The sequence below is a fragment of the Pieris napi genome, chromosome 15 (genome assembly GCF_905475465.1).
Source record: "Pieris napi chromosome 15, ilPieNapi1.2, whole genome shotgun sequence".
NCBI lineage: Eukaryota > Metazoa > Arthropoda > Insecta > Lepidoptera > Pieridae > Pieris > Pieris napi.
This window is the reverse complement of record NC_062248.1, coordinates 5,376,855-5,394,971: the sequence shown is the minus strand read 5'-3', so window position 1 is coordinate 5,394,971 and position 18,117 is coordinate 5,376,855. Positions and strand designations below refer to the sequence as shown.

At 30.7% G+C, this 18,117-nt stretch overlaps 1 protein-coding gene across 4 annotated transcripts; it reads right to left on the bottom strand.

Annotated features, from left to right (window-relative positions):
• Window positions 1–394: 394 nt before the first annotated feature.
• Window positions 395–18,117, bottom strand: LOC125056889 (schwannomin-interacting protein 1 homolog). Of its 4 annotated transcripts, none has more exons than XM_047660220.1 (12): window positions 18,004–18,117; window positions 8,703–9,015; window positions 8,448–8,611; window positions 7,341–8,314; window positions 6,871–6,953; window positions 6,645–6,742; window positions 5,069–5,195; window positions 4,404–4,610; window positions 4,014–4,189; window positions 3,484–3,624; window positions 2,633–2,766; window positions 395–1,647 (listed from the first exon to the last, which is right to left on the bottom strand). In XM_047660220.1, exons 2-12 carry the CDS (start codon window positions 9,007–9,009, stop codon window positions 1,566–1,568), a joined length of 2,493 nt encoding a protein of 830 aa, XP_047516176.1. In that variant the 5' UTR covers window positions 9,010–9,015; window positions 18,004–18,117; the 3' UTR covers window positions 395–1,565. The 4 variants fall into 4 exon arrangements, with proteins under 4 accessions (XP_047516176.1, XP_047516178.1, XP_047516175.1 ...); XM_047660222.1 differs by lacking the exon at window positions 18,004–18,117 and adding an exon at window positions 14,862–15,119 and having other exon boundaries at window positions 4,014–4,171; XM_047660219.1 differs by lacking the exon at window positions 18,004–18,117 and adding an exon at window positions 14,862–15,117.

The window sequence follows — 18,117 nt, the reverse complement described above, 5'->3', positions numbered from 1 at the left end:
CTGAAATAGTATCATTCCCTGGTTTAAAAATCGAATCAAAATAAGAATATAAATAACTTTTTAAATCTGATTTTACCGTATGGTTTGGAAATTTTAATAATAACGTGTATGACTACTTCACTCATAAGCAATAAATGCCAGACGAAATTTCAACTCATACATCCTATAATGAAGGAATATTATATAAATCAAGGAGAACGACCAAACAATGATATGGGTTCGCACAAGGAAATAACATTAAACCTCGCCAACATCGATTTGGGATCAAAAAAAGGATTTTTATTATAGTTTTTGTATTGGTTATGAATATTTAGGTCCCATATATAATCTTAACACAGAATTGTTGTCGTATGTAGTTTTAAATAAACCAAATATTTTTGATTATTAGTTATTAAACAAGAATGAATAGACGAGACAATGAACTTTAGATTATGGTTGCCTATGATTAACATTAACAAGATACCTATTAACTTTAGAACCCGGTAGAAGCAAACCTTTATTTATTTATAATGCAAGTAAATTTATAAATATGTTACGCTTCATAAAGACGGTCTTTCTCCTTTCGAACTATCGTATATTTAATGCCAATAACATTTGCCAAGATTATTGATAAAAAGTTGCACCATAATAACCTACTAATATTAATCCCATATTATATTTTAATCACTGGGTATTTGCAAATAGCATATAGCCTAAACACAAATATAAACATTATTCAATTGTATATACTAGTTCCATGCATTATAACATTGTACTATGACTACATAAGAATTTGAAATTGTATCAATAGAAATTTTTTATCGGATCTCGAAAAAGTACGGTAAATATAGAAAAATATAATGGACACGAACATTAAAAATGATATTTGATAAAATATTCTTTAATTTTTTAATTAAATTCGCTTGTTTATTAAAAATTGCATTTAAACATCACTGTTAAAGTAGGAGTCAGTAGAGTAGGGTCAGTAGAGTAGGGTCAGTAGAGTAGGGTCGGTAGAGTAGGGTCGGTAGAGTAGGGTCAGTAGAGTAGGGTCGGTAGAGTAGGGTCAGTAGAGTAGGGTCGGTAGAGTAGGGTCAGTAGAGTAGGGTCGGTAGAGTAGGGTCAGTAGAGTAGAAGTTTTGCAAGTTCTTACGTGTCAAATGACATAATATATAATTGAAGTTTGACGTCTGACAGTGTTCAGTACTATTACTACAAACTATTGTCAAGTCTTCCTATACGTCAGATTTCGAAACAAAATTGTCGATCTCAGACAGAGAAACGCATAAATGCTTATTTAAACTTTTTGTGGAGTATTAGGATGTATTTATTGTTTGTGCCACCTATATGAATATAGTATTAGGTTACTTCATTTCTATTTTGTTCTTTTAACCAATCTCCTACAGGGTAATTTGTAAGAAACTATTCTTAATTAACATCACAAAAATATAAATAAATAATACTATTATCATGAATTATAATTATTACCGCACTTTTTCTTTCTGACCTATAAATTATTTCTACCCAGTGTATTAATAACAGCAGGTTCCGATATAATAGCAATAACATGAATACCAAACCAATGTTTATTTGTGCACCAGTGCTGTGAGTCGCCTCACTCCAGACTTGGTAGGGCCTTTGGACTTCTTGCTTTGTTCTTTAACACCTCTGGAATTGCAAATTAATATTATGAAATTTATTAGCACACACTTTGCAATAAAAAAGCCAAATAAGCACATTTCTGACACTTCTTAATATTTATTCATATACAGATATTATATTGAAAAATGCTGGACGGATTTTCAACCTACGGATCACGGACGACTACGGACAACGGATCACCTCATCATGTAATAGTAATACAAACATATGAGTTGGTGTCAGTATTGCCGCTAGAAACGATACCATGAGAAATCGTTAAAATTTAATATGGGCCAAGAGGCCAACTATTTTTTTTTAATAATAGATATTTATATTAAATTCAATAAAACATAATTATAAAATAAAGAAAAAATATTATTGAGCTTTATGCTAGTAACGAGGACAATGAAAACCCTTTTCATTTAAAATTTTAATAATACATGTTTATGACAGATGCCTGCTACATTATATGAATGCTTAATCAAAATACTTTGCAAGAAATGTATTTTAGCGCAAAAAATACAATGATATAAATTAAGAATTTAATTAGCAAAAACCATTGTACAAGTCAGCTGACCTTGAAATTCAAGTTTCCGAGATCTGGGCGTGCAATGTTTTAAATTAATTTCGTTATTATGACTTACTTCTATTTATGCAGTGGATTTAAACGTTTTTGTAATATAATATTAACTTGTTATATCTTTGTATTAATATATTTGTAAGACTTATTCGTAATTTCGAAATCAAGTTATCCTTATACAAGAAATAGAATTAGTTCAGTTCATACAGGAAACTGTTTAAACAAACTAAGTCCAAGTTTCGGCCAAATATAAAAGTAAATTGTCAGCAATATTAGGACTAAATAAAATGTTACACTAAAAAGTTGATGAAAATTAATTCAAAATTAGTATTATCTTTTATTGACATAACTTTTAGACAGAAAAACACTTTTTTGAACATAACTTCAAATCCGTTAATAAATGAAAATTATTAAAACTCAATAAATACTCACAAATATCGGGTAAGATCCTCAATATCAACAAGCATAGAGTCTTGCCCCATGTGTAATTCGTCTCTGGCCATCAAAAGTTTGACAAGTGAGTCGTTAAGACACTCAATTTGAGAGTGCAGCTCATTTACAATCACCTAAAATATTTAAACTATTAGGCTAAGATTCAAAGACCGGCTACTAGCAATAGCACTTAAAGTTGTTTCTCAATATTAAAATGCTTTAAAATTTTCGTTGCTACAGGCTTTCGCTCTCTCAGGGTGGGTGAAATTCTGAATCGACGGGAATTAAAAATAATTATCGGCTTCGAATGTTTAGCACTAAGTCTCGACTCTGAATACCAACTTCAATGTAATCAAACGTAAATATGAAGTATGGAAGTGATGTTTATATTCTTATTCAACTACTTAAATAAAGGTCAAATTCAACAAATCACATATCAAAATTATACATCTACCTTCAAAAAATACTTTTTTACAACCATACAAAAAACAAACAAATCAAATGCATATGAAAAAGTCGTATTTTTACAAAAACAATGGTCATTGTTGTGAAGATACGCGTGACTCGGTGGAGTTAATCGTAAAACGACACAAGGTCATGCAATATCGTAATAACGTAAGCAACTTTGAAATAATGCTGTATTTATTTGCTTTATATATTAAATTACTATATTCATATTAAAATTGTTATTTTATAATAGAAAATAAAATTCTGTAAACGTGTATTGTATGTTAATGTTAAATCTTTCTAAAATAACAATAGTCTCATTACTAATTATAGTAATGGCGGTTCGTTCGTTAAATTTAATATTATTGTATTTTTTTTAACTTTTATTAAAATATGACGTATACCTGTAATTGAGCTATGTTCATATCAGTAAGTATCTGCCTTGAAACGCGACGACGATCAGGTGCAAGTGGCACGTTGGCCTTCTCCATACTACGACGTAACATTTCAGTGACAGGTGAAACTGGTCGACTTCTTCGCTCATGCTGTAATAGGAAAAATATTACAAAGTACAACATTTAAATGCTTGACTGCTAGTGTGTATAAAGAACAGAAACAACATTTATCACATATTTTAAATTGAATCCGTTAATGTGAAGAATAAATAAAAAATAATATATAAAATATGTCTCATGACATTCACTGAATACAATAAAAAACACAAATGTAGCTCAAACCTCGCGCATTATCGCACTAATATCGCACTAATAAATATGAAATTATTCATTCAGTAAAAAATATCATAAAAATAAATTCATGCATAGTATTTAAATTGCTTTTCCTGCTTTTATGTTAACATTGAGCTTCATAATAAAAGTTTTTTAGTAGCCAACCTTGACAAAACAAAAAGTTTAATAATACACAAAAAAATTACCTCCATTTGTATGCGAGCCAATTCCTTTGCTTGTGCCAAGGCAATTCTAGCTTCAGTCTGCAGTGTTGCTTGTAGTGCATAGAAATCAGATTCCTTTAATTCAATGTGATTCAAAGATTGGGTTGAACGGGTTTTGGATGATTTAGATATTAAAGATGCAGGGTGCAACTTGAAACCTAGAAACACATAGGCAATAAAAAGGTTTTCTAAAATATCAATTAAAATGTAATCAATATAAAATTTATGTACAATTATCACAAATAACCAATGCATGCATGAATGTAAGAACATGAAACTTAAACTTTCAAAAATAGAACCAACACCAATAAAATAATATGAATGTGAACATATTAAGGGTAATTTTTTTTACAAACATTAAATAATTCTCACCACTCTGAACGGTGTTTATTTTATCTTGTTTTGTTATGTTGACAGAAAGTGGTCTCGTCTGATAAGGATGGTTATAACTACTCTTGCTGAATATACTTGAACGTGATAAACTTTTACTATTACTACTAAAACTTCTGTCCAAGTCTGAACATTGAGATTCATTATCAGAAGCTGTCTCATTCATAAAACATATTTGTAAATTTTTTCCTGTTGATGGAATGCACAGTTAGCACAGAATCCCATGGAAATTGATTGGACATCTCTGCATTGACACAAATTAGAAATTGTAGACATGTGGTAATATGAAAATGATTATAGCTTAACTGTCACAGACAACACATTCTTAAGGATAATTAAGCATTTCACAGTGATTTGGATACTTTTAATTTTAACAGCAGAAATGTTCAACCAAGCTTACCTGATTAAATATAATTGAGAATTATAAATATGATAAACAAAGACCCAAAGCAAAAATTAGAGTGTTGAATTTGCTAGACTATTTTGTTAAATGATAAATAATCTAAATAAAGAGAACCAATAGGCAATCTATAAACATTATTTTTATAATTTGAATGTTGCTGTTGTCATTTAAATCAGCAATGGTGATTTAATAATTTTAAAGCATGTTCATACATTTAGTAGGTTCTTAAATCAAAAGTTCTTACCATTTTGTAATCGTGAATGTAAGCTGGGTTTTTTTCCTGGCCGGTCTGTGTGACCCAGACTATAGTATTCTTCTGAATCTATACCCATAGCTAACCTTTTCCTGATTTCCTCTCTATCATTTCGTTTCTAAAACAAAGATTTATATTAAATAATAGTCAACAAAAATTGCAAATCCGAAATGAATACAAGTTACTGTACGTTTTTGTTCAAAGGTTCATGGTCAACTATTGTTACAATCTTAGTAAATTTGTCCAATATGTTAGGAATATTATCTGATATTATTGGCCATTCTATTTCTGTTTGAACATAGTCACCCCCGCTTATAACTCTAGGACATAATGCTTTGTTATCATTATAGGTAGCAGTCACTGTTTGTTCTGGTGATTTACCAATTTTTCCCTTAAATATTTGAAATTTACGTCTCAACCCAGTTTTATCTATACCCTCTTTTTCTGTTGTTTCTAGAGATGGTTTACTCAACTTCCTTTTAATATTACTTAGTAAACTCTCAAACATCTTTAAAACTATTCAGTCTTCGTTACTTTTTGGCATAAAAAATGGCACAAATATTAATTTATAACTATCAGCTATGTAACTAGGAAGTAGGAAATATGTTTTAAACAAAACATTTTTTAATATAAAATTTAAATGTTGATTGTTGACAATGAACAAAGCTGTCTAGATTGACAATCCTTTGGTTTGACATTATTTTGACATATAGGACAAGGGCAAGCGTGCTCTTTTTGTGTTCCATTTCTTTGACTTGCAGTATTTGGTCATTTAAGTTTTCTTTTTGAAAAGTTTTATTATTAATAGATTATACATTTTATTTAATAGAGATTAGAACAATATTTAAAAACTTACAAGACAGCATATATTATCAACAGATTCATGGTTATCGTACGTTATTGTATATAAATCCAATAGAAATCTTGTGTCCTTTTTATAATGCCTTTGTTCAGGATGAAAATACGGTAAAGACGTCATCACAATAATAATACAATCACGGTTTAAATATTTTCACTAAAACACTAGATTTGACTAAAGAATATTGCAAATACCAATGACTGTGCAAGCGTCAATACGCCTGCAATGCCTGCGACTTATGTAAATGACGAAGTAGGTGGAACCTACTCGGTGTCTGCAACGCTGAATCACTTAGAAAGGCACTTGTGCTTCAAGTTTGATCGGCAATTTTTAACTGTTATTATAATGATTACGGGTATATTATTATAACGAACGTGATTCGCATGCGATTGTGTACGTGTACTGAACACAATCGTAGTTACCGTTACTTTGAGATTCGCTTTAATGTGTATAGTGTTTCACAACATATTAATAACGCCTAACATTTTCTTTTAATTCATTAAAACTTTTGTACAAGTTAGTTAAGCTATTGCTTACGATAAAGGAACTAATATACCAATATTAATGTTACTGCTCTGGTACTCACGTAACTTTATATAATACATTTCATTCACGCACCTATCACTATTCGCTTACAAGTTCTCGTCTAAAATTATTTATTTATGATATTACATAAAATAGGTGTTAATGTACTTAACAATTACTTACACGTCTTTCTGCCTCTTTCGCGGCCTTTATGTAACTCTCTATAGTGTCTATATCTAACTTCGGCAGCGCTGTTTCTATATTATAAACATCGAAGGTATCTGTAAGTGAGAATATGTAAAAAATATACTAATGGAATAAAATATATAGTCCTAAAAGGAAATGTGCAGCTCATTTAAAAATCAGTCGGTATAAAAGAAGAGGTGAAAATAGTAATTATAAAACTTACCCAACTCACTGTCTGCTACATTAATATTATCTTGAGGGACGGACGAATTATGTTGAGCATATTTGGAAGGATCTTTGGGTCCACTAAAATATTAATAAAAATAAATTATTATCACTTTTTAATTATTATCATGTTATATAGTTAGGTACGTTTATTATTTAGTTTTTGAGTTCTTGAAATACCTCATTTATTCTTCACGTTATTAATATTCTTGAAAATAATTTCACTCAAAACGCTATTTACTCGATGTAAATCAGAACATTAACTAAAGATTGATCAGTTTCGTGAACACGTCAATTCTATTTAAAACTACACGTACATTCTGCCAGGCTTAAAAGACGCGTAAATGTATGACGAAAGCTCATATAGGCTTTAACACTCCAATCCAGTCGTAATATATGTAAATAATTATAAGGTGTGTAAAATATAAAACAACTTCTATGGGTTAGATAATGTTTAACCGTACGCACCTTTGAGCCTTTTCAGGGTTTTTATTCAGAACACGATAGTAGTTGTGTTTATTTAATTGCCTGTTGCTTTCATAATGGGTTTGATTACGTGTATCTTTTTTTAAATTTGACGTATTGCTCGACTTCATTACAATCCTATTGGAGTTACCATCAGTTATTATAGGCCTATCTGCCCATAACTTATCACGTTCTCGCATTTCATTTAATTTTGGAATTATTTTTCTCAACTCTGTGCTTAGTTGCTTGATTGTAGTCTCTACATTATTGCTTAATTTTTCCGTATCGTACTCATCTTCATTTAAATTTATTTCTTCTTTTCCGTCGGACAAAGCCGCATCTTGTATTTGTTCGTGACAGTTATCCAGTAATAAGAATGTAGGCCTGCTCAAGTTAATTTCCATTCTCACATTAACCTCATTTGTTTGATTCATGTTGACAGCATTTACTTCACCTTTTGTTTCAGTACCAACATCGCTTTTTACTAGTTTTTTTATAACATGATTTACCACTTCGCTTATATTATTGATTGTAGTTTCGATTGGTTTTTCGAAATTGTCTTTTATATCTTTTCGAAGATCTTCCAAGTCATCTTGAATGTTAATATTGTAGTTTAATAATTGTTTAATTTCATCTTCGATTTCTTTGTTGAAATCGCCGATTATATCTTTTGTATTAAAATTATTCTCTATATCATTTCCTATTAAAGTAATATCGCAATTTATGGCGTCATCGTTATTGTTATTGGATGAGATCGTTTTAAGAAGATCAGGGATGTCACTTTGCTTGGTCGATTCGAAAGTGCTATTGGCTAGTTTTATTAACTGACCGTTAGTGAACTCTGATTTATTATTGTTAAGCTCTTTGTAATTTTCATTGGCATCCTTAATTTCAAAATCAGTTATGTCCGTATCAATATCATCATCAGTCATTTCATTTTCAGAGTGATAAAAGTTTTCTATATTTGAATTATACTCCTGTAATGTTGAAAATATATGATTAGTACAATTATAAAATAGATTAAAGGCTTCGTAAAAAACACCACTGAAATGTTGAACAAGACTAATTATAACAACAAATTAAATGATAACAATACGTCACAAGACATACCTGAAGCGTATGAGCTAAATGTTGAAAGCCAGGATAATTTGGATTTACAATTCCTCTTGATACTCGGTGAATACTATCCTCCGACATTTCTTCTGTATCTGATATATCATAAAATGGTTGTTCTTCGTTAACGGAAGTAATACTTTTTGAATCATTGGTATTTACTAAAAACATACAAGAAATATAATAATTTAAAATTATTTCTATATAATCGAAAACTCAGGATGCAAAAGACTACCGTGATTATAAGCTCACCTGTTGTAATAATATCTTTCGAAGTGTTTGTAATATTTTCATCAATTGTGTTTTCTGGTTCTCGTAACCTGCTCAATTTATAGAGGTGGTTACAAACTGCGGACTCATTTGTTCTTGAATTAATAGAATTAAAATTCGTTCTATTGTCTATATGCTCGTTGGCATTATGCCAAAGATGAAAGTTATCTATGTTACTGCTTTGAATTAAACTATCACTTTTTACTCTTCCTTCCGGATCTCGAAGTGATACATTTTTTCTATCTACAATCGGTATGTTGCCATTATCGACATCATTGTGAATCCTCATGATTAACTGAAATTAAAAAAATGTGCTTGTAAGTTTTAAAATGTTAGAAACGTAAAGTAACAAGTGCATTTTGTTATTTTACGTTATGCAATAGCATAAGTAAATCAATAAAAACGTATTTACTTATCAAATTAGATAATTTTTTATGGAAAATGTAAGAAGAAGCTATAGAGAATATTAAGTACAAACTAGGGTCTCCTATAAATATTTGCGGATTGCAACCAATTATAGTAATGTCAATTATGTAAATGAACACTGATAGTTTCGTTATGAATCGAACCCAGGACTTGCGACTTCTTCATGACCAACCGTGCTTAAACGCAGGCGGAGTAGGTACATCTCCTAATAAGAATATGTTACGTTTATCTCAATTTATTATTGTAAAGTATCCAAGTTAAGCTCTATCCTTTGTTTCTGTTACCGAGATTAAAATTTAGTTAGGGCAGTTCATCGCATGGTTTTCCACTCATATTCATACCTTTATGAATATGAATAATTTCAAATTTATACACAAATCTTTGTTTATATGAAGCAGTAATTGCTTTGCATGTTATTATGTAATTCTACTTTCTGTTGTTACAATAAAAAGTCTATTAAATCTTTATCGACGTTTTCATCTTTATAAATGTATGCGTTCTTGTTAATATATTCAAATTTGAGCAATTATGAACTCTGAGCATTCGAACTCCGATTGTGCATCAGTGGAACTTTCTCACATGCGGAATAAACACTCAATCGTAAGGTGAACGAAAAGCTCGTATAACACTATTTTTTACTGAACCTTCTGAACTTTACCCGAAAGAAGTAAAATTTTGCCGTGAATTCGTGAATGCCGTGTAATTAAACCAGGGACTAAAATAATAATTATAAACTTCAGGTCGGTCAAGGGTGTAGTAGTACTTATATATGAGGAATACATCGACACGACAACTAAATTAATGAGTTGCTTTTCAGTAATGCCCGGTTCTAATTTATGTTATTATTATTAATTACTTAAGATAATTTAGATAAAGAGGTATTTCAATTAATTAATTAAGAAAAAATGTAATGCTATGTACTCTCATACTTTTATTTCAGCATATAAAATACGCTTACGTCAACAAATATGGCCAGATGCCAATTCGGTTTCATTCTTTACGAAGTCTTTTATTCTGGGGATTTTTTTTTATAATACCTTACAAGTGTTTTAAACGTATATTCTAGGATCTTAGTGCATACCAACTCACAAGTTAATACTAACATATAAATTCGTAAGTTGTTCATTACATATTTACTTAATTACTCGACTTATTTATGCAATACTTTTGTATGCAAATTTAATTATTTCCAGTAAAGAACCACGACTCTTGTTATTTGTACAGTACCTAACGCAAAAAGATATTTTAAAAGATATCAGGTAACCAATTATAATTCGATTTTGATATTAGTGCTAATTCTATGCACTTAGTGGTGCTAATTTTATTCTATGTGCCATATAATACAATTAACCTAGGAGAGCTTAGGGTCGGTAAAGACCTTTAAAGCTTTCGATTAGATCTAAAGTCACTTAAATATTGACATTTGTTAGTCTTGAAGTACGGCTGTAAGTAAAATAATGTTATTTCTATAAAATGTTCTATTTAATCCGGCCAAGCACAGCAAGCACTTTAAAATTAATGCGGCCGCAATGTAATTTCCTTTTAACTAGGATGCTCTAGTTATATCACTCTGTGACTCTACTTAATGCTAAAAAGGAGTGGGTCAATGGCTCTCTGCAATATCACTATAGTCGAGGCCTCTTGAGCTGTCACCAACGTTCATGCGCTCATTTAATAAGTACTATATCTGCAGTACATTTATATTAATTAATATTTTATATAATATAGGTAAAAACCCCAATTAAATATCCATTCGATTTATTCCTAGATATACCTACACAATGTAAATAAAAGAAATTTTAAACTTGGCAAAATTTCTATTTTCACCGTCGTTTTACTGATAATAATTCTTGGCATATGTAAGGTTGCGCCAGCACTTTCAGTAGGAAAAGAAAAACCGAGAGGTTAAGATCGTTTTTTTAGTTTTAGTTGCTAAGAGGCAACTTACGTCGGGTACTATCTAAACTGTCCTCTATACTTTTTCCAGAAGTGAAAGCAGAATATTGCTCTTAACACATAATAATGCAAATGCATGATTAACAAAGGAGACTATATTATGAACCTACACCTTTTACTATTATTTTTATTAAACGTATAATATTTTAAATACTATACATTATAATATTTCACACTTATACATATATAGTTTTAGAGGAAAATAAAATCATCAGTCATGGTGGTAGACTACGCGTGCATGCTACATGATTAATAGATAATCTATCCAAAGAGAATCCAGTAATTCGGGCTTCATATTAAATTTATATATAACTTCCCGTTAAAACGTCCCGTTTTGTATAAATATCGGTGGTAATCTCAGTAGCCTGATATTATATGGGACCCTATCCATGTAATATTCGGTTTGATTAATGAGTTCATACATTTTATGATAATAAAATGAAATATAAAATTGCCAAAACGTTTTTATGCAAAATAATATAAGATTCCGTCTACTGATACGCAGAACGAACTAATCAATAGTTGTTTTTGTTATTTGGAGGCTCGTAACTGTGCCGTAACTACGTAAGGCTTCTAATTGTTAGTAATGAAATTCACACCCGCCTTCAGCGTATAAAATAACCTAATACGTATTATATCGGTATGGAGGATTATAATAGACTTTATACCGAGTTGACATTCGTGTACGTTTTTTAACAAAATTTATTGGATTTTTCATTGCAACACAAAGGTCAAACCGTGAGAAACGACGGATGTATCAACTGAGTCTCTATAGTTATGACACTAATAAAAAGCAAAAACAAAGTGAAAATCTATTGCGCAATAAGAGTCATTAAAACTATGGAGATCGGAGAAAGTTATGGTTATTGTGTACTATTAGCATATATATTAAAAAAAATAGCCAAATAAAATTACATTACGTAAACAGATATAAAAATGGTAATTTTAAGTAATTCCGTGTATAAATCACGTATTTATAAAAAAAACTTCACGTTACACAGTATTCAATATTTTTTAATTTTAATTATAATTTATAAACACAAAGCCTCAAAAGTAAAAGCGGATTTTTTTACATTCCTTGGAACGAAGAGCTACGACATTGCGTATATAATAATCAAAGGCGCAATAAGCTTATCGTTTCGTCTATACGGGGCTTTTATTCGTGGAATTTGCTTTTAGTTAAGTGCGTGGTATGTAAGTATATTAAGACGTAAATAGGCGCCACCAACCGACAAGTGAATGACATGACCCGGCGCGCCCTCGCCCTTCGCCTCTTAAATTTAATGGCCACTACAATGATGGATAATACGAAGTACCTTCTACGACCCTGTTAAACAATTTTCCATTGTATACATTGGCTTGATTTTTAGTCCTTTTTCATGTAAATAGTCACTTTCGTGTTTTGATGTTCTCCGAGTTGTGACAAAAAGTGTTTAGTAATAAATATTACCTCTTTAGGTCTGGGCCTCAGATTTCTGAATCAGTTTCATGATCATTATTTTATCTAATAGGCAAGTAGGCCTCCTGGGCCTGACACATGCCGTCGACTTTTTTTGGGTCTAAGACATGTCGGTTTCCTCGCGATGTTTTCCTTCACCGTTAGAGGGAATATTAAATGCGCACATAGAAAGAAAGCCCATAGGTGCTATCAAATCTATGACCTCAGGGATGAGAGTGGCACGCTAAAGCTACTAGGCCAACACTGCATATGTGAGAGAAGAAATAAACATTATTTATTTATTATTTATTATTATTTACTGGTATATATTAATAGAGGTATTAAAAGCCTACATAAAACAGACCAGATATTGCCAGATTGCTATTCCTTTCTATTCCGTTTCCTAATAGTAAGTTTAATTAAATTAGGTTAATGAAGTTACCGATAACATAAATCTAAAATATAGTGTAAAATGTAGTGTTTTTAAAGCTAAGCGAATATGTTCTACATACAATATTTCACGTGAACGTACAGTGAAATATAAGCGTCATATGAATAAACAAAACCAGCGAGTTTTAAACAAAAGATTCACGAACAATAGGAACAAAAAAGCCTAACGAGACAGCCACGTTTCGTTACGATTATGGATATCAAAGAGGTTAATTTTAACTAAATGACATTTTTGTGTGCTTTGAAATGTGAAAGAGTAAAAAGTCAAAATGCAGCTTTTCATCCGACATAATTTGTAGCAACTAGGCTATCCTAAGTGTTACTTCGTTGAAAATATTTAAATGCTAACTAATTCCTACTGGAAGCTTCCCAAATTGCTACACTGCACGTAGAAATCGACACACAAAATTACGTGAAAGTAGGTTAGGTTTATATCTCTTACGGACTTCAGAAAACAGTGATTTCTTCGGTATATATTTCTACCATATATATCTTAATTTCAAAATGTTTTTAATGCATGTATACGTACAGCTAAGTCTTTAACCAACGACTATATCAATAAGAAAAAGGTAAAAAATAAAATATAGCTACGAAAATGTAAATAATTTAATAAAAATCGAAAAACTGAATTGTTTATTGCATTATAAACGCTGTATTTTTTTTAAAAGCTCAAAAAGGTTTACCATATCATCAAGTTGTATCAGTAGAGACAAATAAAATAGAAAGTAAAAGTTTCCATAAGCGTCACCCTTATAAATGGATGGAAGTTTTTCAGACAGTTTTAAATTACATGAAATTTATTAGGTGTACAATTCAAGCATCAATTGAGCGTATAATTTTGGGTGAATTTGAATAATTTAAGATATATTTAATGTATATTAAATATATACGATTTGAAATATGTATATGATTATGGGGATAATTTAGAACAAAATAATAAAAACCAAAATAATAATCCGTTTGAAGGTTATTATAGAAGGCAACGATTACAAAATCCTCAATGCTATTATTCAATTTTACCTATTATTCAATTTTAAAATTGGTTCATTGATGAATTTAAATATAGTTTTTCCAGATACGAGAAAGACTCACTTGAGACTTAAAGCCTCCTTGGATATGACTATTAACTGCACTGACAGGGAAAAAAATCTACAAAATCATAGTTTGAAAAATAAATAATACTTTTTTTTATTACATCATATATTTCAGTTTTTTCACTGTTCCTTTGATTATAGTTAAGTCCGTAATCATAGCGAGTAAAAGTAAATGACCCGTGAGGCTATAATGGGTCTACGGCGCGGCGTAGGCGTTTTATACCCTAAGTTATATTTAATCTATGATATTTGCCGTAATTATCTACGGTATAGCGGTGATGAAACCTAAAATTAACAATATATTGAAAACGACTGCGTACGATAAACCAGAAATTGTTATTGTTTTGCAATATTATTTCTATGCTATTGACGATGATGATGATAAAAAAAATACATTATTACTAAATATACACCATACACATTAATCCATAAGACAGGATATAAAAAGCATAACCTCTGTAAGCTGTGTATAAACATTACTAATATATGATACCATATTTTTGCGATATTTTTCATTGCTCACAACTAACACGATATATTGTAGGTCGATATTATTGTAGGTCGCTCTATGCATCCCATGAGGAATCAGTTTTAATCGTAGATTAATTTCTAAGTGCTAAAGTAATATCGGATATGTGGTTATCATAAATATCTCAATTATAGAACTGCACTACAGACGCCGCCGTCATGAAAAACTAGGATGCTGGTATATCTGCAAAAACGACACAGGCTACGAATTTCGATCTTCTCCGCTTTATAAGAACATTGAAATTGTACCTTTTAAGGGCGCCATCCTGATAGCCTAGCGTAGCCACTGAATAATGAATGCACCGGGCAAGGTTACTTGTTATAACGTCCGTGTACACTAAGAATCAATGCTGCATCGATACGTATTAACTTAGTCGTTCCAGGCGTATACGACTATGTTCAATAGGTTTACGTCACTCGGATTAATGAGGTTACTGGTAGGAAATGTATGTTCGTATGCGACGTGCACCCCGCCCGCCTTTCACTTCAAAATGATCGCGTGGAACGCCCGCCCGCCTCCGCGGCCGTCGCACCGACATTCGACTGCATGCCTTGGGCGGTTTTTCATTTAGATTCTACGTAGATATGCTCCGACTATATTATTGAATTGAAAACGTATTATAGAAAACCTATTTATTTTATGTGTATTATATTAAAACACTCGCTCACGCTTAAATTTTTACAAAGTACACGGCGCAGTTATTACAATTTTGTGTACAAATTTACGGTTATAATCATAAATAGTTTAATTGCTACATAAATGTGAAAAACATCCTATATCATCGCTTAGTGCCATCAGTAAATCGCTTACTGAAGAATTAACTTTAAAGTTAAAATATCTTTAGTTAGTAAAGTTTTACTACACGTGAGGGGTGGCGCAATCCTAAAAGGAAAATTTACCTTACTACTTAATAGATGACGCCAGTACACAGATAGACACAGTTTTCCACAAAGAGAGTTGATAGTCTACTACAATAGAGGGCGCTATTTTTTACAGATTTATTAGTTGGAATGACAATGGCGTTATGGCCATCTTCCGCTGTATGCAGGTTTTAGCATAGAAAAATTATGAAATAGTAAAGATTATTGTCAAATTAAACATATTCGAACTATTTGGTTAGACAAATGTTCAACTATTTGGTTAGACATGTTTCTTAAATTGAAAAATATTGCGTTAATTATCGTTTAAATGATTATGTATAATCAATAAATTTGTTAATAAGAGTTATTTACTTGTTAAGGAAAAGGTCAAACCCTCAATATTTTTGAACCCAAGGCTTATCTTCAGACAAATACTTGACCGTGTCGACATATTTGTATACATAATGGAATATAGTTGATACCTATAGGTAATTGGGTCGAGATCTTATCTTAAGATCGATCAAAAAACGTAGACCAAAAAGAGCATAATACATTATTATTGAATCAATCGACAAAGCTATGAATCGTTACTATGCGGCTCATAAGTCCGTATACTAACTTCTCACCTGTAATAATTAATAAAACTAAGCTTATGATTTTCACCAAGAGTTTGTCAGTTTCTTTATTGTATGGTATAAGCGAGAAAGTATTTATAAATATATTATAATAACATCGATTTGTACTGCAATCAAATCAAGTCCAATTAGGTACATTGTCAATAAATTAAACACTAGGTTTATTAAAACACAGTACGCTGTCGTCAACATGTGATACGCTATGTGATTTTGATTTGATTTAGTAATGAAGAGGTTAAAAATACTCGTCGAAGCGTTCGCGTAGTATAAATGCATAGAGCCTATACTATATATATACATAACATACCTATGTTCTTGTTAGGGGCGAAGTAAGTGAAGTATATTCTTAGGGCTGGCTTGGCATAATCCAATTTAGTATTATATTACTCCCTTGTTAGTAAAAGAAATTAGTACTTAATATGAAACTAGACACATTTTAGAATTTAAAACGACCTTTTAGAATGCTTAATTAAAAAAACTGGGACCCTAATTTTATTTAAACTGTTTAGTTGCGAAATGAATGTGTTGACATATTTTAATAATTAGATAATATATTGACATATTTTAATAATTGAGAAATTAGAGAATTATCACTAAATAAATTCAAAGCCCTCGTTAAACGAAAATTAATCAACAAAGCTTTTTATAAATTTGAGGACTACTTAAATGATCCTAATCCTTGGGATTGAATTGCTCCAGTTCAAACAATTTGTATGACAATACTTGGCGATTAAAAAGAGTGGCGGAAAGTTTCTTGCCAGTTCTTCTTACCCGCTCTACGCCCTTGACTTGCGAACTGGTAGTAAATGTAAATTTACGATTAATTTAAATTGACGATTCAAAAGTGTACTTGGTTACCTACTTGAATAAAGATATTTTGAGTTTGAGTTTGATCAATAAAGTATGTTGTATCTACATCCTTCTCAGATAGTAAAAAATTAAGTTTTTCAGATACCTTGGAATGCTTCCCAAATTGGAATGTTCCCCTCAGGCTTTCGATCGATCCCGTAGAACATTCATCATACCACTTAATATTCGTTTTAAATGCGTTTTATTCTTATGTTAGCGTACCAAGTTATCTTATGATACTGTTGTAATTTAATATATTACGTTATTGTAAATTTTCATACAAAGGTTCATTTATTTCATTTATTTTCATTAGACTTTAAAACATAGGTATATGAAACATTAATAAAACCTTAAGTATTTTAACACCTAAAGAAAAATTGTATTCAATATATTTTGTTTATCTAACCTATTTATAGACAAACTTATATTTATATTTCTTATAAAAGCTCTACTGGGGAATAAAAGAAACTCTTGAAATCTTGAAAGGTAAAACAACACTAAAAAAGTTTTTGTATGGTAATGACCTCTATTTAATTAAACCTGGTTAAGCTGAAACTTCGAACCCTACATTATGTTATACGGTCCCTTTAAGCGAGCAGACCCTTCCTTTAAGTATCTTTCCATCATGTAACGTCTAAAGATAGAATAAAATTAGAATATCGTCGTTAGGCACTATCACCCTAACTTGTAATATATTAATTACTTATTTCTTTTAGACTTACTGCTTTTGACAACTCCATAAGTATCATAAAATATGAACCTCATTATATTTATTTATCTGCAACTGTCTCTAAGACAAATAAAATGTACGCTGTGTTTTTACGACAAAAGTAACCTCATGTTACCTAAAATTCAGTTTATATAAATATTTATTAAATTACATTTTTACTCTTTTAAAAATAAAATATTTTATATGTTTGGACGTAAGAATAACAAAAATGCGTTTTAACCTAGTCCAGCTTAGCTTTAATTCCAAAAATAGTAAATATTCATATTTTAAGTATACAATAATATATTTTTTTATATTAACTTATAAATAATCTTACCTTAAGCAGGCTACGCGATTATACGATTACACACTCACAAAATGCGTCTTCACGTCGTCGCTGCTACGTATCTACTGACGCACCCCAGTTAGCGTCCCTCTCAGACAGCTACGA

What these genes read in the sequence shown, in the direction of transcription:
- LOC125056889 (XM_047660220.1), bottom strand. Translation starts at nt 9,009, where the DNA reads ATGAGGATTCACAATGATGTCGATAATGGCAACATACCGATTGTAGAT. An exon ending in ACATTCACGATTACAAAATG is followed by an intron (nt 4,611 to 5,068) that starts GTAAGAACTTTT and finishes TTCCATCAACAG; the next exon opens with GAAAAAATTTACAAATATGT. An exon ending in AATAAACACCGTTCAGAGTG is followed by an intron (nt 4,190 to 4,403) that starts GTGAGAATTATT and finishes ATGTGTTTCTAG; the next exon opens with GTTTCAAGTTGCACCCTGCA.